This window comes from Muntiacus reevesi, chromosome 1 (genome assembly GCF_963930625.1).
Source record: "Muntiacus reevesi chromosome 1, mMunRee1.1, whole genome shotgun sequence".
In the NCBI taxonomy this organism is placed as follows: domain Eukaryota; kingdom Metazoa; phylum Chordata; class Mammalia; order Artiodactyla; family Cervidae; genus Muntiacus; species Muntiacus reevesi.
This window is the reverse complement of record NC_089249.1, coordinates 188,554,996-188,579,580: the sequence shown is the minus strand read 5'-3', so window position 1 is coordinate 188,579,580 and position 24,585 is coordinate 188,554,996. Positions and strand designations below refer to the sequence as shown.

The following is a 24,585-nucleotide window of genomic DNA, read 5'->3' as shown; positions in this document are numbered from 1 at the left end:
TTGACTGTTCTTAAAAATTACCAAGGACTATAATTCACATGCAAATTATGATTCAGCAGGTCTGATTCAAGGTACAAGAGACTCTGCATTTCTGACAATGTCCTACACGGTCTTGACACTGCAGGTCTTTGTCTGGTTAGCAAGAAAATGATTCTGTTGGAGTCAGGCAGAAACAGTTTTAGGTCTTCATCAAGAATCTTCCATGTAAATAATTTTGAGCATCTCACTCACTTTTGCAAGCAGTGGTAAATTCTGTTTGATTTTTTTAGTGGGAGAAGCCAAGGGTGGGATCGTTTGAGAAACTAGCATTGAAATATGTACATTACCATATGTAAAACAGATGACCAGGGTAAAATCGATTCATGAAGCAGGGCCCCCAAAGCCAGGGCTCTGGGACAACCCAGAGGGATAGAGTGGGAGGAAGGTGGGAGGAGGTTCAGGATGGGGGGGACACGTGTATACCTATGGCCCATTCATGTTGATACATGGCAAAACCATCAGAAGTATTGTGTGGTAATTATCCTCCAGTTAAAATAACTTTTTAAGAAGAACTTTTGAGTGACATCGTGATATATATCTGAGAAAAGACACTTTATTTTTTTTTCAATTATTTTTATTAGTTGGAGGCTGAAAAGACACTTTAATAGCAGAATGAGATACTCAAAAAATAACCACACACCATTCCCAAGACCTTTTGAATATCGTATCTAGGTAGCAAGGGAGATACTCGAGTGGGTAGCCTATCCCGTCTCCAGGGGATCTTCCCAACCCTAGAATTGAACCAGGATCTCCTGTGTTGCAGGCATATTCTTTACAAGCTGAGCTACCAGGGAAGCCTGAGATTATATTAGTAAATGGAATAAAGTGGATAATCATTGATCTTGATATCAGATAAGCATGTATATTCAGCTTGGAATAATGTAATCACAGTGATCCTCTAAATACGGAAGAGAAAGGAAGACGAATTAGAGTCAGATAGATATTTTTAAATGCTCTGCCCCTGTGTTTGAAGATGGAGGAAAGATCATGAACCACGGAATGCTGGTGGCAACTAGAAGTAAAACAGCAAAGGGAACGCATTGTCCTCTGGAGTGTTCAGGAGGATCACGGTCCTGCAGACATCATAATTTTAGCTCAGTGAGACTTCAGACTTCTGAAGAGTTTTAAGACACAAGCATGGTAATTTGTTACAGAACTTTAAGACAGGTATTCGTTTTAAGCCTCTAGCGTGGTAATTTGTTACAAGAGCATGCATGCATGCTAAGTCACTTCAGTGGTGTCTGACTTTTTGAAACCCCATGGACTATAGTCTACAGGGCTCCTCTGTCCATGATGATTCTCCAGGCAAGAATACTGAAGTGAGTTGCCATGCCCTCCTCCAGGGAGTCTTGCCAAACCAGGGATGGAACCTGCGTCTCTTGCAGGTGCAATGGTAATCTAATACAGATATGTGTCCAATCAGATATTGTTGTTGGAGTTGAATTTAAACCTTTCAATTCAATCAGTGGGCTTCGCTTATCTACAGGTATTTTGTGGTGAAAACCTACCTCAAACAGAAGGAGACAACTGAGTCCTTTTTGAGGTATTCAGACTCATTAGCTGCTAGAGAGAATTTCTCATTGCCTAAATGTAAATACAGTTCTAACTGTTAGGTCTCTGAGGATTGAAGATGAGAAATGTAAATCATTGTTAATATTATGGGCACACATTCTGCTTAAAAGCTTTCTGTCAAAATTTCTAAATCCTTTCTATTTTCTGTTATTTCAAGCATCTGTTCACTTCAATAATTCTAACTCCCTCTCAAGTTTTCTTTCAACTTGGAATGGCTTACAAATGAGAATGTCGGCATGTGCATACAAGTGTGAGTGTATTTGTTTCAGAGAAAGTTGTATACAGATGCAGGGACATATATACATACACATACATCTAACCTTAAACTTAGGTTGGAAAAGCCAATGACTTTTCTAACAGAAATGACTTTTCTAAAAGAAAGGACTCAGCAAAGTGTTTCTATACATTTCATTCATTCTTCACAGCATCCATGTGAAGTTTGGATTTGTCATCTCAACTTTTCTTCTGAAGTAATTAAACCTGAGACTCAGGTCAATCACATTATTAACAATAACCTTTCAAAGAAGTTAAAACTTGTGCATTTTTGAGCTATTAAAGAAACGAACCAGGTAGAATTTACAGCCAATTTATGAAATTCAGCAAATAGTATGCTTTAAAACTTGGTGGTTTATTGTATATAATTACTCTTCAAGGGATGAGAGTTTAAAACATCTGGCTTTGCATATTCAGGGTAACAAGGAAAGCCCATGTTGTTGAGTCTCACACACACAAAAAGTGTTATATATGGATATAAGAAGAGTGATACTGATATGAAGAAATTATCATTTGATACCATTTGACACTGAAACACCATTTCAGCTTTTTTCTTGTAAACCAAAGATGGACCTATGTATATAAAAAGAACAAATTGTAAATGGCAATGGGTCCACACCTATCAATAATTACCTTAAATGTAAATGGGTTGAATGCCCCAACCAAAAGACAAAGATTGGCTGAATGGATACAAAAACAAGACCCCTATATAGGCTGTCTACAAGAGACCCACCTCAAAACAAGGGACACATACAGACTAAAAGTGAAGGGCTGGAAAAAAATATTTCACGCAAACGGAGACCAAAAGAAAGCAGGAGTCGCAATACTCATATCAGATAAAATAGACTTTCAAATAAAGGATGTGAAAAGAGACAAAGAAGGACACTACATAATGATCAAAGGATCAATCCAAGAAGAAGATATAGCAACTATAAATATATATGCACCCAACATAGGAGCACCGCAAAATGTACGCCAAATGCTAACAAGTATGAAAGAGGAAATTAACAGTAACAAAATAGTGGGGGACTTTAATACCCCACTCACAACTACGGATACATCAACTAAACAGAAAATCAATAAGGAAACACAAACCTTAAATGATACAATGGATCAGCTAGACCTAGTTGATATCTATAGGACATTTCACCCCAAAACAATCAAATTCACCTTTTTCTCAAGCGCACATGGAACCTTCTCCAGAATAGATCACATCCTGGGCCATAAATCTGGTCTTGGAAAATTCAAAAAAATTGGAATCATTCCAGTCATCTTTTCTGACCACAGTGCAGTAAGATTAGATCTCAATTACAGGAAAAAAATTGTTAAAAATTCAAACATATGGAGGCTAAATAACATGCTTCTGAATAACCAACAAATCATAGAAGAAATCAAAAAAGAAATCAAAATATGTATAGAAACAAACGAAAATGAAAGCACAACAACCCAAAACCTATGGGACACTGTAAAAGCAGTGCTAAGGGGAAGGTTCATAGCATTACAGGCTTACATCAAGAAACAACAAAAAAGCCAAATAAATAACCTAACTCTACACCTAAAGCAATTAGAGAAGGAAGAAATGAAGAACCCCAGGGTTAGCAGAAGGAAAGAAATCTTAAAAATTAGGGCAGAAATAAATGCAAAAGAAACTAAAGAGACCATAGCAAAAATCAACAAAGCTAAAAGCTGGTTTTTTGAAAAAATAAACAAAATTGACAAACCATTAGCGAGACTCATTAAGAAACAAAGAGAGAAGAACCAAATTAACAAAATAAGAAATGAAAAGGGTGAGATCACAACAGACAACACTGAAATCCAAAGGATAATAAGAGACTACTACCAGCAGCTCTATGCCAATAAAATGGACAACTTGGATGAAATGGACAAATTCTTAGAAAAGTATAACTTTCCAAAACTGAACCAGGAAGAAATAGAAGATCTTAACAGAACCATCACAAGCAAGGAAATCGAAACTGTAATCAAAAATCTTCCAGCAAACAAAAGCCCAGGACCAGATGGCTTCACAGCTGAATTCTACCAAAAATTTAGAGAAGAGCTAACACCTATCTTACTCAAACTCTTCCAGAAAATTGCAGAAGAAGGTAAACTTCCAAACTCATTCTATGAGGCCACCATCACCCTAATTCCAAAACCAGACAAAGATGCCACAAAAAAAGAAAACTACAGGCCATCAGTTCATCACTGATGAAAACTACAGTTCATCACTGATGAACATAGATGCAAAAATCCTTAACAAAATTCTAGCAAACAGAATCCAACAACATATTAAAAAAATCATACACCATGACCAAGTGGGCTTTATCCCAGGAATGCAAGGATTCTTTAATATCCGCAAATCGATCAACGTAATACACCACATTAACAAATTGGAAGATAAAAACCATATGATTATCTCAATAGATGCAGAGAAAGCCTTTGACAAAATTCAACACTCATTTATGATTAAAACTCTCCAGAAAGCAGGAATAGAAGGAACATACCTCAACATAATAAAAGCTATATATGACAAACCTACAGCAAGCATCACCCTCAATGGTGAAAAATTGAAAGCATTTCCCCTGAAATCAGGAACAAGACAAGGATGCCCACTCTCACCACTACTATTCAACATAGTGTTGGAAGTTTTGGCCACAGCAATCAGAGCAGAAAAAGACGTAAAAGGAATCCAGATAGGAAAAGAAGAAGTGAAACTCTTGCTGTTTGCAGATGACATGATCCTCTACATAGAAAACCCTAAAGACTCTTCCAGAAAATTACTAGAGCTAATCAATGATTATAGTAAAGTTGCAGGATATAAAATTAACACACAGAAATCCCTTGCATTCCTATATACTAACAATGAAAAAACAGAAAGAGAAATTAAGGAAACAATACCATTCACCACTGCAACAAAAAGAATAAAATACTTAGGAGTATATCTACCTAAAGAAACAAAAGACCTATACACAGAAAACTATAAAACACTGATGAAAGAAATCAAAGAGGACACAAACATATGGAGAAACATACCGTGTTCATGGATTGGAAGAATCAATATTGTCAAAATGGCTATTCTACCCAAAGCAATCTATAGATTAAATGCAATCCCTATCAAGCTACCAACGGTATTTTTCACAGAACTAGAACAAATAATTTCACAATTTGTATGGAAATACAAAAAAAACCTTGAATAGCCAAAGTAATCTTGAGAAAGAAGAATGGAACTGGAGGAATCAAACTGCCTGACTTCAGACTCTACTGCAAAGCCACAGTCATCAAGACAGTATGGTACTGGCACAAAGACAGAAATATAGATCAATGGAACAGAATAGAAAGCCCAGAGATAAACCCACGAACCTATGGACACCTTATCTTTGACAAAGGAGGCAAGAATATACAATGGAAAAAAGACAATCTCTTTAACAAGTGGTGCTGGAAAAACTGGTCAACCACTTGTAAAAGAATGAAACTAGAACACTTTCTAACACCATACACAAAAATAAACTCAAAATGGATTAAAGATCTAAATGTAAGACCAGAAACTATAAAACTCCTAGAGGAGAACATAGGCAAAACACTCTCTGACATAAATCACAGCAAGATCTTCTATGACCCACCTCCCAGAATATTGGAAATAAAAGCAAAACTAAACAAATGGGTCTAATGAAACTTAAAATCTTTTGCACAACAAGGGAAACTATAAGTAAGGTGAAAAGATAGCCCTCGGATTGGGAGAAAATAATAGCAAATGAGGAAACAGACAAAGGATTAATCTCAAAAATATACAAGCAACTCCTGAAGCTCAATTCCAGAAAAATAAACGACCCAATCAAAAAATGGGCCAAAGAACTAAACAGACATTTCTCCAAAGAAGACACACAGATGGCTAACAAACACATGAAAAGATGCTCCACATCACTCATTATCAGAAAAATGCAAATCAAAACCACAATGAGGTACCATTACACACCAGTCAGGATGGCTGCTATCCAAAAGTCTACAAGCAATAAATGCTGGAGAGGGTGTGGAGAAAAGGGAACCCTCTTACACTGTTGGTGGGAATGCAAACTAGTACAGCCACTATGGAAAACAGTGTGGAGATTTCTTAAAAAACTGGAAATAGAACTACCATATGACCCAGCAATACCACTTCTGGGCATACACACTGAGGAATCCAGATCTGAAAGAGACATGTGCACCCCAATGTTCATCGCAGCACTGTTTATAATAGCTAGGACATGGAAGCAACCTAGAGGCCCATCAGCAGATGAATGTATAAGGAAGCTGTGGTACATTTACACCATGGAATATTACTCAGCCGTTAAAAAGAATTCATTTGAATCAGTTCTAATGAGATGGATGAAACTGGAGCCCATTATACAGAGTGAGGTGAGCCAGAAAGATAAATAACATTACAGTATACTAACGCATATATGCGGAATTTAGAAAGATGGTAACGATGGCCCTATATGTAGGGCAGAAGAAGAGACACAGAAGTACGGAACAGACTTTTGAACTCTGTGGGAGAAGGGGAGGGTGGGATGTTTCGAAAGAACAGTATGTATATTATCTGTGGTGATACAGACTACCAGCCCAGGTGGCAGGCATGAGTCAAGTGCTCGGGCCTGTTGGGCTGGGAGGATCCAGAGGAATCGGGTGGAGAGGGAGGTGGGATGGGAGACCGGGATGGGGAATTCGTGTAGCTCTATGGCTGATTCATATCAATGTATGACAAAACCCACTGAAAAATAAAAAAATAAATTAAAGAAATATAATATTTTTAAAAAATAATAAAAATAAAAAAATAAAATGCAAAAAAAAAAAAAAAAGAATAAATTGGTATAAAATGGCTCAAAACAGAAGAGTACTACAACTGCACACACCATCATGGAGGAGACTTTAAAATACAAAATAGAGCCAGACAGCTGACAGTAGACCCATGAAGAAGAGAGTATCAGAACTCAGATCAGATCCCCATAGTGTATTCTTGTTTGAGAGTAATGACATTATGTTAAACCATTTGCTTTCAGGATGAAATTTTAACTTGTTATGAACAGAACTGAGTGAAATTATAATCATGTATGGCTTCTATTCTAGGCATTTGTTATGATATTTTAATAGCATTTATAATTACTCAGTTATTCAAGTTATATTTCATATAACTGAATAGCATTGAATAGCATTTATAATTACTCAGTTATTCAGTTATATTTCATATAACTGAATTAAAAAGTGATTCCATTGAGGTTTTCCTGTAGGTAACCATGCCAGGTTAAAAGGATGTGCCTGTTTGTTCAAAAATCTGTGACTCTGAATCATAGGACCAGAAGGAATTTAAACTCCCTAGTGAACTGGATTTTGGAGATATACATACAAACACACACACTCACAATCACACACTCACACGAACACACACACCTATATATGATATTTATATTGCTCATTCAGTATCCTTTAGTGGTTATGATAAAATTTAGAAAGGGGAAGATATTTCATTTAGAACAATGGAAGGAATCATATTTGTAGGTAACAATGCAAGCTTTCAAGCAGAGGAAGAAAGATAATTCAATATAAAATATAAGTATACCAATCTTTCACACTAATGATAAACCCCTTTATATATGGACACTGATGTTACATACATTGGTAACTAAATGTACACCAGAAAAAATAAATTTCATAGTTAAAATCTGTATAAATATGTGCTTCATTTTCGTTAGGGTCATCTTAGACTCTAGACATTATTACGTCAAACTTTCTACTGAAATTTGGGTTTCACATAGACTAGCATTGGAGACATGCATCGATGATCAGGTTTCCTAGTGACTCTGAGAACATTGGCTCAGCAGGTAAAGAATCTGTCTGCAGTGCAGGAGATGCAGGAACTGGAGGTTGGATCCCTGGGTCAAGAAGATCCCTTGGAGTAGAGAATGGTAACCCACTGCACTATTGTTGCCTGAAAAACTCCACAGGCAGAGGAGTCTGGTGGGCTACATACAGTCCATGGGGTCATAGAGTCAGACACAACTGAGCAACTGAGCGTGCACTGATAACCTACATGCACACTGAGCTAAAGAGCAAGATCTTGGAATCAAATGGAATGCCTTGCTATGAAACACACTATATGCTAACGTCTACATTTTAGGGGAAGAGAAATCACAGTAGTGATATACACAGGAATGATGAACCAAAAGTGATAATCTGAGGTATCATACTTACATTCATGAAATTATGTCACCGGGTTTAGTCACCAAGGTAGTTTTTCTTTTCCAAAAAGGTAACAGAACTCATGACTATTCACTCAGTAAAATGAAATCAATTTGATCTGTATATAACATTTCACAAAGAAATCATTCTTAGGAGATACATCAAGTCTATGAGATACATACTCACAACCTTACTTCACTTAAGATTGGGAGAGATCAATTTGGGAGAGAAGAAAAATGGCAAAAGATGAAGCATAGTTGGCAGAACAGAAAAGCTAATGAAGTAAGTTACTGAAGTTGCATAGAGAAGTCGAAATCTAAGAAATGAAAATAGCAAGCAATAATTTGAAGGAGCAAGTGCTATCTCTACAGTTTGATCAAAGAATCACAAGAGGTGGCCCCAAAGCTTTAGCCATGCTATCATGGGCATTTCTTCAGCCCAAGGACAAATGACCCTGATATATTCTCCTTCCCAGATAATCTTTTCAGTTCAGTTCAATTCAATTGCTCAGTTGTGTCCGACTTTTTGCAACTCCCGGAATTTACTCAAACTCATGTCCATTGAGTTGGTGATGCCATCCGACCATCTCATCACCTGAGAGCAAGCTCTGGGGGTTGGTGATGGACAGCGACGTCTGGCTTGCTGCAGTCCATGGGGTCGCAAAGAGCTACACATGACCGAGGTTCTAAACTGAACTATATATAGCATTTCACAAAGAAATTATTCTTAGCAGATGTACACAGTCTTATGAAATACATAGGCATTTCCATATATTTCACTTAAGATACTGAATCAATTTAGGAAAGTAGAAAAAGTTAATGAAGCTAGTTGCTGAAATTGTATAGAGAGGCTTAAATCAAAGAAATGGAAATAAAAGGCAATAAGCAGAAGGAGCAAGTGTCATTTTCACAATCTGATCAAAGAATCATAATATGTGGCCCTGAGGCTTTAACCCTGCCATCATGTGCAACTTTTAGAATAGATTTAGAATGAAAGGACCATAAGGAATAGGAAATGTGGAAAGTAGTTGAAAATATGCAAAAGTGTGATGTATTTGCACCACGTATGAAGAACATTCTTTTTCATTTTTGTTAAGGCAAGGATCTGCAAGTGAAGAATATTTGAGTGATGGCTCAATTCCTTCAGTTAAAAAAATATTGGAGAGAGCATAAGATGACTGACACAGATTTTACCACACAAAATTTTAAATTCTCAGAGTTTCTGCACAAATAATTGTAGACATTATGACATATCTAAGGGCAAACAACAATCTTGATCATAAAAATCGAATTCCTAGTTTGAAAGCATATAATAATTAAAAACAAGAGCAAAAACATGCTGAATTTCCTATATGAGAGCAAAGAACTTGACTGATCAATTTTAAAAGGTAACAGTAATGGGCTAATGATTCTACCAGATCAAACCAGTCAATCCTAAAGGAAATCCGTTGTGAATATTCATTGGAAAGACTGATACTGAAGCTGGAGCTCCACTACTTTGACCACCTGATGCGAAGAGCTGACTCACTGGAAAAGATCCCTATACTGGGAAAGATCAAAGATAGGAGAAAGGAATGACAGAGGATGAGACGGTTGGGTGGCATCACCGACTTGATGGACATGAGTCTGAGCAAGCTCCGCAAGTTTGTGATGGACAGGGAAGCCTGGTGTGCTGCAGTCCGTGTGGTCGCAAAGAGTCAGACACAACTGAGCAACTGAACTGAACTGAATGATTCTACACATATATTTAATATTATTGGAAATTAAATAATGGCAGGGTAAGCTCTTTGGCATAAAATTTTGATGTAATAATTTTTTTTAAATTTGTATATTAAGAGGGTGGAGACACCGAAATGTATGCCTCATCAATTGCTGTTGCAAGGGAAATGTTTGCCAGCATTCTAGGTCTGGATCTTATTCATCATAGTTAAATATGCTTCTGCTAGAAAAACATGCTACATCACTGTACATCCCTCCACAGCTAATACCGTTTAACTCTATTTTAGTTAATGACAAACATACTTGGACTTAGGTTCTACTTTGACTGAAAACTTACATTGTAAGTTTACAATATAAACTTACTAGCTTACAAACAGTTGGAGGACATTAAAGTTGCTTGCTCAAATGACTAAGGCTTTACTGTTTGTAAGGCCTGGCTGAGGGAGCGGTTTGAATTTTAAAGCCGCCGTTTTCTCCCCTTGGTTTTAGATCTCACCCTATTGAGATGTCAGGCTCAGTCTCAGGTCCTTGTGGAGTGTATTGATGAGAATACTGGAACTGGCTTGAAAACCAGTTCTCAAATATTTTCATGTGCAGGTTGATATAAGCTTATGACCTAGGACACTTTTTTTTTTTTTTTAATTTTATTTTATTAGTTGGAGGCCAATTACTTCACAACATTTCAGTGGGTTTTGTCATATATTGACACTTTTTAATAGGAATGAAACCTCTTTAGTTTGCTTAGAACTCTTTTCATGCAATATCTTTAGCACTTAATAAGATGATCCTATTTGGGGGATGATTTTTTTTCTACTTATTTGCTCTACTTGCAAGGAGAGATAAGAAAGCCTTCTTCAGTGATCAATGCAAAGAAATAGAGGAAAATAGCAGAATGGGAAAGACGAGAGATCTCTTCAAGAACATTAGAGATACCAAGGAAATATTTCATGCAAAGATGGGCTCGATAAAGGATAGAAATGGCATGGACCTAACAGAAGCAGGAGATATTAAGAAGAAGTGGCAAAAATACACAGAAGAACTGTACAGAATAGATTTTCATGACCCAGATAATCATGATGGTGTGATCACTCACCTACAGCCAGACATCTTGGAAGATGAAGTCCTTAGAAAGCATGACTATGAACAAAGCTAATGGAGGTGATGGAATTCCAGTTGACTTATTTCAAATCCTGAAAGGTGATGCTGAGAAAGTTCTGCACTCAATATGCCAGCAAATTTGGAAGACTCAGCAGTGGCCACAGGGCTGGAAAATGTCAGTTTTCATTCCAATCCCAAAGAAAGCTCAAACTACCACACAATTGCACTCATCTCACATGCTAGTAAAGTAATGCTCAAAATTCTCCAAGTCAGGCTTCAGCAATACGGGAACCGTAAGCTTCCAGATGTTCAAGCTCATTTTAGAAAAGGCAGAGGAACCAGAGATCCAATTGCCAACATCCACTAGATCATCAAAAAAGCAAGAGAGCTGCAGAAAAACATCTATTTCTGCTTTATTGACTATGCCAAAGTCTTTGACTGTGTGGATCACAATACACTGTGGAAAATTCTGAAAGAGATGGGAGTACCAGACCACCTGACCCACCTCTTAAGAAATCTATATGCAGGTCAGAATGCAACAGTTAGAACTAGACATAGAACAACAAACTGTTTCCAAATAGGAAAAGGAGTATGTCAAGGCTGTATATTGTCACCCTGCTTATTTAACTTAAATGCAGAGTACATCATGAGAAACGCTGGGCCGGAAGAAGCACAACCTGGAATCAAGATTGCTGGGAGAAATATCAATAACCTCAGATATGCAGATGACACCACCATTATGGCAGAGAGTGAGGAGGAACTAAAAAGTCTCTTGATGAAAGAAAAGAGGAGAGTGAAAAAGTTGGCTTAAAGCTCAACATTCAGCAAACTTAGATCATGGCATCCGGTTGCATCACTTCATGGCAAATAGATGGGGAAACAGTGGCAGACTTTATTTGGGGGGGCTCCAAAATCACTTCAGGTGATATAGATTATTTTATATTAATCTATAAATTAAAAAGGGCTGATTCATGTCAATGTATGACAAAAGCCACTACAATATTATAAAGTAGTTAGCCTCCAACTAATAAAAATCAATGAAAAAAAAAAAAACCACATTCCCCCCCCCAAAAAATAATAAAATAAAATAAAAGATTCTTGCTCCTTAGAAGAAAAGCCATGACCAAACTGGACAGCATATTAAAAAATAGAGACATTACTTTGCCAACAAAGGTCCATCCAGCTAAGGCAATGTTTTTTCCAGTAGTCATGTATGGAAGTGAGAGTTGTAGTATAAGGAAAGCTGAGCACTGAAGAATTGATGCTTTTGAACTGTGATGTTGGAGAAGACTCTTGAGAGTCCCTTGGACTGCAAGGAGATCTAACCTGCCCATCCTAAAGGAAATCAGTCCTAAATATTCATTGAAAGGACTAATGCTGAAGCTGAAAATCCAATACTTTGGCCATGGTGTGAAGAACTCTCAAAAGATCCTGATGCAAGGAAAGATTGAAGGCAGGAAGAAAAGGGGAAGACAGAGAATGAGATAGTTGAATGGCATCACTCACTCAATGGACATGAATTTGAGCAAGCTCTTTCTCCTTTTCCTTTAGCTTCTTTTCTTTTCTCAGCTATTTGTAAGGCCTCCTCAGACAACCATACCCTCTAGGTCTAGCCATATTGTTGCAAATGGCAAGATTTCACTGTTTTATACCTAAGTAGTGTTCTACTGTATAGAACACATCATCTTTGTCCACTCTTCTGTCAATGAACACTTTGGTTGAAACCATATGTTTATTATCTTAACTATGTGGCAATGGATATAGCAATACATATTATTTAGTGTTTTTACATCTTTTGGATAAATACTCAGAAGTGGAATTGCTTAATCACAGCATAGTTCTATTTCTAGTTTTGGAGAAACTTCTGTACTATTTTCTATACTGGCTGCACCAATTTACTTTCCTACCAACAGTGTACAGGGTTTCCTTTTCTTGAGATCCTTTTCAAAATTCATTAAGTGTAGACTCTTTGATGATGGCTATCCCCACAAGTGCAAGGTGACATCTCATGCTTTTTTGGTTTGCATTTCTCTAGGAATTAGTGATACTGATCAAACGTCCATGTGTTGATTATCCATCTGTGGATTTTCTTTAGGGAAAAAATGTCTATTCAGGTCTTTTGTCCAATTTTTTTTAAATTGAGTTGTTTATTTTTTGTATTGAGTTGTATAGGCTGTTTATATATTTTGGATTGTGAGCCCTGCTAGTGATATAATTTGCAAATATTTTATCCCATTCCATAGATGTCTTTTCATTTCTTAGATGGTTTCCTTTGCTGTGAAAAATCTTTTAAGTTTAATTCAGTTCCATTTGTTTATATTTGTTTTTATTTCCTTAACTGAAAGACAGAGATCCTAAACAATATTGTGATGATTTATGAAAAAAATGTACTGTCCATGTCCTCACTCCTCAGAATTTTATGAGTCAGGTCTTCCATTTAGGTCCATAATCCATCTTGAAATTTTTCTTCATATGTGGTGTGAGGAAATGTTCTAATCTCATTGTTTTATACGTAGCCATTTAGTTTTCACCAGCTTCCCAAGTGGCTCAATGGTAAAGAATCTGCCCACCAGTACAGGAGACACAGGTTCTATCCTAGATTCAGGGAGATCCCCTGGAGAAGGAAATGGCAATCCACTCCAGTATTTTTGCCTGGGAAATCCCACCCGTGGGGAAGCCTGGAGGGCTCATCCACGAGGTTGCAAAGAGCTGGTCAGGACTGAGCGTGCACAAATGCCCATTCAGTTACGGCAATGCAACTTGTTGAAGAGACTGAGCTTTGCTCCATGGTGCATGCTTGCCTCCTCCCTTGTCATAGATTGATTGGTCACAACTGTTTGGGTTTATTGCTGGGGTCTCTATTCTCATCTATTGATTCATGAGTCAGTTTTTGTGCTGGTACCATGCAGTTCTGATCATCATGTCTTGGTGTTGAGAGTACAGTCTGAAATCTGGGATCTACATGACTCCAGCTTTGTTGTTGTTGTTTCCCCAGGATTGCTTTGAAATTCTGTGTCTCTTGTAGTTTCAAGTGAATTTCAGGATTCTGTTCTACTTCTGTGAGAAATATCATGAGTATTTTGATTCAGAGTGCACCAAATCTGTAGATTGCTTTGGTTGTATGGCCATTAGAATATTACTTCTTCCACTCCAAGAGCATAGGAATGTCTTTTCATTTCTTTGTATTGTCTTTGGTTTTACTCCTCAATGTTTTATACATTTTTGAATACAGATCTTTCACCTCATTGGTTAAGGTTATTTCTAGGCATGTTTTATATGATTTCATATATATATATATATATATATATATATATATATATATATACATTTTTACCTTTCTCATTCTCATAGTTGATTTTTAATGTTTAGGGAGGTATAGACTTCTGTGTTTTAATATTTTATCTTGCAACTTTTCTGATTTCATTTAATAGTTCTGATACACTTTTGGTGGAGACTTTGAGTTTTTCTATTTAAAGTATCTTGCCTTCTACATCATGGCTTAATAAAAGACTCCTTTTGTCTCTCTCCTTCAATCAACAGCCAAGAAAACTTTCACAACACAGGAAAGGTGCCTCTGCACAACCTACCAGTTTATCAAGAATTCCACAAACCTGTACTTTTAAGGTGGGGACATACAGGAGAAGCCAACTACCTACAAGAGGGTGATAGAGCCTGTGACTCAGGATTTCTCAGGCCCATCAGGAAAGCCTACATCCCTGTGGCCCGGGCAGCATACTGGTAACTGTGACAACAAGCAAGGTACCCACTGAAAGAACATCTTTGGCAGAGGTTGGAAAGTGCATACTTTCAAATGATAATCAAGGGCTGCTCAGGTAGGAAGGTTGAAAAACCAAGAGAAAAAAGAAAAAGTTATGCCACGTAGTGGATTAAAAAACAAAGCATTTTAATTTAGTAGAAGGAAAGGAAAAACTGCTCCCTTCTTCAAAGGCACCACCTGAGAGGAACAGCACATCAAACCCGAGAAAGAACCACAGAAATATGACCACAGAAAGAAAGCAACAACTGCCCAGCAGCCAAGCTTCAACGCTGTCGTGAAGAAACTCAATTCAAGAAAACCGAGAAAGACAGCTGAATGAACCCAGGAATAAAATTAATGACCAGAAGGAATGCTTTCCAAAATATTGAAACTTCAAGATAAAACTAAACAGAAATTCTAGAGCTGAAAGGGAAACAATAAGCCAGATGAGGAATGCATTAGAAATCATTGGAAACAGGACAGAGTTAGTGAATTTGAAGATGGAAAGGTAGATATGATACAAGTAGAAGAAGAAAGAGAAACGAGGTATTAAACAATGAGGCTATTCAAGGAGAGGTAACTAACTCTTGAAAGAAGGGCCACTTTAAGGTAGTGAGTGTCTGAAAAAGAGAAGAGAAAAACGAAATGTGTAGAGTTTATTCAGATAAACAAAACTGAGTATTCCCCAAACTTGGACAAAGAATTGGATATACGAGTCCATAAAGTTAAGACCATCTAATTATCTCAATGCACAAAAACCTTCCCCAGGACACATCATACTAAAGTTGTCAAAAATCATTAACAAAAAATAATTTAAAGGCTGAGACAGAGAAAGCAGGATGGTAGCCTTCATGAAACACTCATTAGACTCAAAGAAGATTTCACGGCAGAAATCCTACAAGCCAGGAGGGAGTAGCATGGCATTCTCAAAATTCTGAAAGAGAAAACCTTTCACCCCAAAGTAGTCTATCCATAAAAATTATCATTAAGATATGAAAGAGAAGTCCTTTTTCATACAAACAAATGCTAAGCGAGTTTAGCAACACTAGACCTAACCTACAAGAAAAAGCTCTTCAACATGAAACAAAAAAGGCAAAAACACACAAAACTTTCAGTAAAGTGACAAATAGAGTCATAAAATCATAAATACTGCTGGAATAGATTTTTAAATACCTTAGTACAGTGTAATGTGCAAAGAGGACAAAAAGCAGAAAACAATTACGGCTACTTCAATTAGGCAACAAGCTCATGACATAAAAAGGCAACTAAGACACAAAACGGGAAGAGGAAAACTAAGGAACCCATGTGTGCAACAAAAATAAGATGCTATCAGTGAGAAAACGACTATTTTTACCTATGAGATGTTTGCCACAAATCCATGGTGATCACAAAACATAAATCTAGAAGACTCAAAACACCAAAAAAGAGGAAACTGATCAAAACAAATCATAGAAAAATGGCCAAATTTAAATGGCAGACAGAAAGTCAGGAAAAAGGAAAAAGGGAGGTGGGGAATAGAATAACCAGAATAGAAAAGATAAAAGAGTAGTACTAAATCCTCATCTGTCAATAATCATTCTAAATGTGTTGAATGCACCTATCAAAAAAACAGTGTCTGGATGGATTAAAATACAAGACCCACATACATACTAAACCCAAGAGACTCTTCATGTCTAAAGACATAGATTTAAAATTAAGAGACGGAGAGAGATACCCCAAACAAATGGTAACATATAAGGTGTAGCCGTAATCATATCAGAAAAAATTGGATTTCAAGACAAAAGCGGAGCCAAAAGACAAAAATGGACAGTTCATCAGGAACACTTAATTTTTTTTCTTTTATTTATTTATTTATTTATTTTACTTTACAATATTGTATTGGTTTTGCCATACATTGACATGAATTCTCCATGGGTGTACATGTGTTCCCCATCCTGAACCCCCCTCACACCTACCTCCCCATCCCATCCCTCTGGGTCATCCCAGTGGACCAGCACTCAGCATCCTGTCTAATGCATCTACCTGGGCTGGCGATTTGTTTCACATATGATAATTTACATGTTTCAATGTCATTATCCCATATCATCCTGCCCTCGCCCTCTCCCACAGAGTCCAAAAGACTTCGATATATCTGTGTCTCTTTTGCTGTCTCGCATGCAGGGTTATCGTTACCATCTTTTTAAATTCCATATATATGCGTTAGTATACTGTATTGCTTTTTTCTTTCTGGCTTACTTCACCCTGTATAATAGGCTCCAGTTTCATCCACCTCGTTAGAACTGATTCAAGTGTATCTTTTTAATGGCTGAGTAACATTACATTGTACATATATACCACAGATTTTTTATACATTTCTCTGCTGATGGGCATCTAGGTTGCTTCCATGTTCTGACTATTATAAACAGTACCATAATGAACATTGGGGTGCTCCTTCAATTCTGGTTTCCTCAGTGTGTATGCCCAGCAGTGGGATAGCTGGGTCATATGGCAGTTCTATTTCCAGTTTTTTTTTTAAGGAATCTCCACACTTTTTTTTAGTGGCTGTACTAGTTTGTACTCCCACAGAGTAAGAAGGTTCCCTTTTCTCCACACCCTCTCCAGCGTTTATTGCTTGTAGACTTTTGGATAGCAGCCGTTCTGATTCGTGTGAAGTGGTACCTCATTGTGGTTTTGATTTGCATTTCTCTGATAATGAGTGATGTTGAGCAACTTTTCATGTGTTTGTTAGCCATTTTTATGCCTTCTTTGGAGAAATGTCTGTTTAGTTCTTTGACCCATTTTTTGATTGTGTCTTTTATTTTTCTGGAATTGAGCTGCAGGTGTTGCTTGTATATTTTTGAGGTTAATCCTTTGTCTGCTGCTTCATTTGCTATTTTTTTCCCATTCTGAAGGCCGTCTTTTCACCTTGCTTATAGTTTCCTTTGTTGTGCAGAAGCTTTTAAGTTTAATTAGGTCTCATTTGTTTATTTTTGCTTTTATTACCAATATTCTGGGAGGTGGGTCATAGAGGATCCTGCTGTGGTTTATGCTGGAGAGTGTTTTACCTATGTTTTCCTCTAGGAGTTTTATAGTTTCTGGTCTTACATTTAGACCTTTAATCCATTTTGAGTTTATTTTTGTGTATGGCGTTAAAAAGTGTTCTAGTTTCATTCTTTTACAAGTGGTTGACCAGTTTTCCCAGCACCACTTGTTAAAGAGATTGTCTTTTCTCCATTGTATATTCTTGCCTCCTTTGTCAAAGAAAAGTTGTCCATATTTGGGAGGATTTATCTCTGGGATTTCTATTTTGTTCCATTGATCTATATTTCTGTCTTTGTGCCAGTCCCATGCTGTCTTCGTGACTGTGACTTTGTAGTATAGCCTGAAGTCACACAGGTTGATTCCTCCAGTTCCACTCTTCTGTCTCAAGATTGCTTTGGCTATTCGAGGTTTTTTTGTATTTCCATACATACTGTAAAATTATTTGCTCTATCTCTCTGAAAAAATACCGTTGGTAGCTTGATGGGAATTGCATTGAATCTATAGATTACTTTGGGTAGTATACTCATTTTCACTATAATGATTCTTCAAATTCATGAACGCGGTATATTTTTCCATCTATTTGTGTCTTCTTTGATTTCTTTCACCAGTGTTTTACAGTTTTCTGTATATAGGTCTTTTGTTTCTTCAGGTAGATATATGCCTAAGTATTTTATTTTTTTCGTTGCAATGGTGAATGGAATTGTTTCCTTTATTTCTCTGTTTTCTCATTTTTAGTGTATAGGAATGCAAGGGATTTCTCTGTTAATTTTATATCATGCAACTTTATTATATTCATCGATTAGCTCTATTAATTTTCTGGTGGAGTCTTTAGGGTTTTCTATGTAGAGGATCATGTCATCTGCAAACAGCCAGAGTTTTACTTCTTTTCCAACCTGGATTCCTTTTATTTCTTTTTCTGCTCTAATTGCTGTGGCCAAAACTTCCAAAACTATGTTGAATAGTAGTAGTGAGAGTGGGCACCCCTGACTTGTTCCTGAATTTAGGGGAAATGCTTTCAATTTTTCACCATTAAGAATAGTGTTTGCTGAGTCTTTGTCATATATAACTTTTATTATGTTGAGTTATGTCCCTCCTATTCCTGCTTTCTAGAGGGTTTTTATCATAAATGGATGCTGAATTTTGTCAAAGGCTTTCTCTGCATCTATTGAGATAATCATGTGGTTTTCATTTTTCAATTTGTTAATGTGGTGTATTACATTGTTTGATTTGCAGATATTGAAGAATCCTTGCATCCTGAGATAAAGCCCACTTGGTCATGATGTATGATCTTTTTTCATATGTTGTTGGATTCTGTTTGCTAGAATTTTGTTAAGGATTTTTGTATCTATGCTCATCAGTGATATTTGCCTGTAGTTTTCAATTTTTATGGCATCTTTGTCAGGTTTTGGTATTAGGGTGATGGTGGCCTCATAGAATGAGTTTGGAAGTTTACCTTCCTCTGCAATTTTCTGGAAGAGTTTGAGGAGGATAGGTGTTAGTTCTTCTCTAGGTTTTTTGTAGAATTCAGCTGTGAAGCTGTCTGGTCCTGGGATTTTGTTCATTGGAAGATTTCTGATTACTGTTTCACTTTCCGTGCTTATGATGGGTCTGTTAAGATCTATTTCTTCCTGGTTCAGTTTTGGAAGGTTGTACTTTTCTGAGAATTTGTCCATTTCTTCCAAGTTGTCCATTTTATTTGCGTATAGTTTCTAATAATAGTCTCTTATGACCATTTGTATATCTGTGTTCTCTGTTGTGATCTCTCCATTTTCATTCTAATTTTGTTGATTTGATTCTTCTTCCTTTGTCTGTTGATGAGTCTGGCTAATGGTTTGTCAATTTTATTTATCTTTTCAAAGAACCAGCTTTTGGTTTTGTTGATTTTTTTCTATGGTCTCTTTTGTTTTGCTTGCATTTATTTCTGCTCTATTTTTTTTTTTTCATTTGTTGTTTTTTTCTTTTTTAATTTTATTTTATTAGTTGGAGGCCAATTACTTCACAACATTTCAGTGGGTTTTGTCATACATTGACACGAATCAGCCATAGAGTTACACGTATTCCCCATCCCGATCCCCCCTCCCACCTCCCTCTCCACCCGACTCCTCTGGGTCCTCCCAGTGCACCAGGCCTGAGCACTCGTCTCATGCATCTCACCTCACCTTTCTGCTCTATTTTTAAAGATTTCTTTCCTTCTACTAACCCTGGGTTTATAATTTCTTCCTTTTCAACTTGCTTTAGGTGTATAGATAGGTTATTTATCTGGCTTTTTTCTTGTTTCTTGAGATAAGCCTGTATTGTTATGAACCTTCCCCTTAACACTTCTTTTAAACAGTGTCCCATAGGTTTTGGGTTGTTGTGTTTTTATTTTCATTCATTTCTATGCATATTTTGATTTTTTAAAATTTCTTTTGTGATTTGTTGGTTATTCAGTGGCGTGTTCTTCAGTCTTCATATGTCGGAATTTTTAATAGCTTTTCTCCTGTAATTGACATCTAATCTTACTGCACTGTGGTCAGAGAAGATGTTTGGAATGATTTTAATTTTTTTTTCAATTTACCAAGGCTAGATTTATGGCCCAGGATGTTATCTATCATGGAGAATGTTCCATGTGTGCTTGAGAAAAAGGTGAAATTCATTGTTTTGGGGTGAAATGTCCTATAGATATCAATTAGGTCTAACTGGTCCATTGTATCATTTAAAGTTTGTGTTTCTTTGTTGATTTTTTATTTAGTTGATCCATTCATACGTGTGAGTGGGATATTAAAGTCTCCCACTGTTATTATATTATTGTTAACTTCCCCTTTCATACTTGTTAGCATTTGTCTAACATATTGTGGTGCTCCTATGTTGGGTGCATATGTATTTATGATTGCTATATATTCTTCTTGGATTGATCCTTTGATCGTTATGGAGTGTCCACCTTTGTCTCTTCTCACATCCTTTGCTTTAAAGTCTATTTTATCTGATATGAGTATTGCTACTCCTGCTTTCTTTTGGTCTCTATTTGCATGGAATATCTTTTTCCAGTCCTTCACTTTCAGTCACTTTCCTGTTTAGTGAAGCTTGCACCGGTGTTCTGGTGGGTGGAGCTGGATTTCTTCTCTCTAGAGTGCAATGAAGTGTCCAGTAATGGGTTTTGAGATGTCAGTGGGTTTTGTGTGACTTTGGTCAGCCTGTATATTGAGGCTCAGAGTCATGTTCCTGTGTTGCTAGAGAATTTGCATTGTATGTCTTGCTCTGGAGCTTGCTGGCCCTTGGGTGGTGGTTGGTTTCAGTGTAGGTATGGAGGCGTTTGATGAGCTCCAATCAATCAATGTTCCCTGGATTCAGGAGTTCTCTGGTGTTCTCAGGATTTGGACTTAAGCCTCCTCCCTCTGTTTTTCAGTCTCATTCTTACAGTAGCCTCAAGACTTCCTCATCTATACAGCACCAATGAGAAAACATCTAGGTTAATGATGAAAAGTTGATCCACAGTAAGGGACATCCGGAGAGGCACACAGAGTTACATGGAGAAGAGAAGAGGGAGGAAGGAGACAGAGGTGAACAGGAGGATGAAAGGAGGAGTCAAAAGGAGAGAGACAGATCCAGCTAGTAAAAAGTTCCCTAAATGTTCTCCACAGCCCAGAACACACAAAGAGATTCACTGAGCTGGGTAGAGAAGAAAAGGGGGAGGGGGGAGATAGAGGCCACTTGGTGGAGGAAAATAAGAGTCAAAAGGGGGACAGAGCAATCAGGCCTGTGATCTCACTCCCAAGTAAAAATGGGTACTGAAGATTGGGTTCTTAAAAGTACAAAGCTGATAACAAATACCAAAACGCAAAGATTAAAAATCTAGTGTAGAAGTTAGATTCTCAAAAATACAATATTAAAACAAAACAAAACATAATATCAACAGCAAAGTCACCAAAATTATAAAATATATATACATATGAAGTTTGCCTTTAAAAGTAGGGTCTTCCTTTTTTTTTTTTTCCCAAGGTAATATTAGGCTATAAAAATGAAAATTAAAGGAGCAATGGGGACTTAAAAATTTTAAAAAATCATTAAATATTTTTAAAAATTTTTTATTTAATTTAAATTATGATAATAGTAAAAATATATCTAAGACTTTCTCTGGAGCTGTTGCGAACAGTGTGGGGTCAATTCAGTCCAGTTTGGGGTCTCCTAATGTTCGTTGGAAGGACTGAAGCTGAAGCTGAAACACCGATACTTTGGTCACCTCATGCGAAGTATTGACTCATTGGAAAAGACCCTGATGCTGGGAGGGATTGGAGGCAGGGGGAGAAGGGGACGACAGAGGATGAGATGGCTGGATGGCATCACCACTCAATGGACATGAGTTTGAGTAAACTCTGGGTGTTGATGGACAGGGAGGCCTGGCGTGCTGTGATACATTGAGTCACAAAGAGTTGGACATGACCGAGCGACTGAACTGAACTGAACTGGACACAGTAACATAAAACATATAAAACAGTAGTTAACAGACCTAAAGGGAGTAATTGACAGTAACACAATAATAGCCCATGACTTTAACAATCCTGATATTTGAATAAATATCATCCAGCCAGAAAGTAAAAAAAAATAAGTATCAGCTAAATTAAATATAAGGCCAGATGCATTTGATATATTTATATAGAACATTCCATTCTAATGCAGAAGAATATATATATTTCTCAAGTGCACATGGGACATTCTCAAGAATACGCCACGTTTTGGGGACACAAAACTAGCCTCAATAAATTTAGGAAGCTTTGAATCACATCAAGTTTCTCTTCCGATCACTAGGATATGAAACTAGAAATCAAATAAAAGAAGAAAGTTGGAAACAAAAAACAGAACTCTGTGAAAACTGAAACACATGCTACTGAACAACTATCAGGTCAATGAAAATGCCAAAGGAGGAATAGAGAATCACCTGAAGACAAATGAAAATAAAAATATCACATATTTAAATCTATGAGATATACTAAAACTGAACTAAGATAGAAATATTTGGCAATACAGGTCTACCTCGGGCACAAGAAAATTTCGAGGTAAACAATTTTTATTTGCAACAGAAAAAAGAACACCATACCATTTCATGGTAGCAAAACATGTGAGATTGTTTGCTTTCATAATGGCTTGCTGTGAACACCATATGATATCACTTACATAGGAAATCTAAAATATGACACAAATGTCCTTATCTCTGAAACAGCAACAGATTCACAAACATAGAGAACAGACTTGCAGACTGTGAATAACACTTAAAAGAGTTCCTAAAATTCTATAAAGATACTGAATTAAAAGAAGGAAAGAAAACTGGAAATCCCAGGAAATAAGGGCAAGGAGCAATTTTATTTCACAATGATCAGAGAAGAATTTCTGGTTTTGATACTTTGAGTTATGCAATCCAGAGCACTAGCATAATTGGTCTTTTGTACTTGGCATCCAATACAATCTCTTTAGACCCTCTTTTATATCTCGGTTTCTCAGGCTGTAGATGAAAGGGTTCAGCATGGGTGTGACCACAGTGTACATGACCGAGGTAATTGTACTTGAATGTGAGGTGTAGGTAGTCCCAGAGCTAAGGAACACTCCTAAGGCTGTAAAATAAAATAGGAAGACAACTGAGAGGTGGGACACACAGGTGGAAAATGCTTTATACTTCCCCTGAGCTGATGTGATTTTACATATGCAGGAAACTATTTTAGAATATGAATAAAGGATGCCAGCAAAAGGACCAACACCCATCAGGACAGCTGCAAAATACATCACTATGTTATTAAGAAAGTTGTCAGAACTGGCAAGTTGTACCAGCTGACTGAGTTCACAGAAAAAGTGGGGGATTTGCACAAGTGGACAGAAGGACAATCGCAGCACCATTAAGCTGTGTAGCAAGGAATACAAGGCAACAAGCACCCAGGATATCAGAACCAGCAGTCCACAGAGCCGGGGGCTTATGATGACCGTGTAGAGCAAGGGGTGGCAAATGGCCACATACCGATCATAGGCCATCACACTCAGGAGAATGTCATCCAATCCTGCAAACATTATGTAAAAATACATTTGAGTCATGCAGCCTCCATAGGTGATACCTTTGCTCTTGCTCTGGATGTTCCACAGCATCTTTGGGATGGTTGTGGAGGTGAAACAGATGTCTACAAAGGACAGGTTGGAGAGGAAGAAGTACATGGGGGTGTGGAGGTGGGAGTCTGAGCTGATGGCCAGGATGATGAGCAGGTTTCCAAACACAGTGATTAGGTACATGGAGAGGAAGAGCCCAAATATGAGAGGCTGCACTTCTTCTTCTGAAAGTCCCAGAAGAATAAATTCTAAAATTCGTGTATTATTCCCTGGTTCCATGGGGTGGAGGTGCCTATCAGAAAAAAGGAAAATAACATGACTCGTTTGCACAAAAACTGTCATAATTCACATAGCTGAAATACTGCAATTTCTATTTAACCCTCAAGTAATTGATCATAATACCTTATTTATAGAAAAGTTCTCTTCCAAAGTACACTCCATTTCAACTCTGACAAAGAATTTTTGTCCCATTTTCATCACATTGGCAAAGAGCTCATCTATTCTAGAGTTCTAATGAGGTATTTCTTCATTTATTTGAGAAATACGTATTTAGTGCTGACCCAGTAGAAAATGCTGAAAAAAAAACCTCTCCCAGTCCACGGATTATGATTGATGATATTCAAATAAAATATGATAGAATATGTCAGAATGTCATGCATGCTATGAAGAAAACAAAACCAGGTATAAAGGAGAGCCTGGCAGGAGGTGTTATTTTGTCCTGAGTGTTCAGGGAAGAGCTTCAAACTAGGTGATGTTTAAGATGCTGAAGAGAGAAGCCTTTTTGATGTCAGAAGAAGTGTGTGCCTGGCAGAGGGAGCTGCCACTGCTAAGGAC

General features: G+C 37.1%; 1 protein-coding gene across 1 annotated transcript; it reads right to left on the bottom strand.

The window, feature by feature from the left end:
* Positions 1-23,085: 23,085 nt before the first annotated feature.
* Positions 23,086-24,030, bottom strand: LOC136155971 (olfactory receptor-like protein OLF4). Its single transcript, XM_065918238.1, has one exon. The coding sequence runs from the start codon at positions 24,028-24,030 to the stop codon at positions 23,086-23,088; it is 945 nt and encodes a 314-aa protein (XP_065774310.1).
* Between the last annotated feature and the right edge of the window lie 555 nt (positions 24,031-24,585).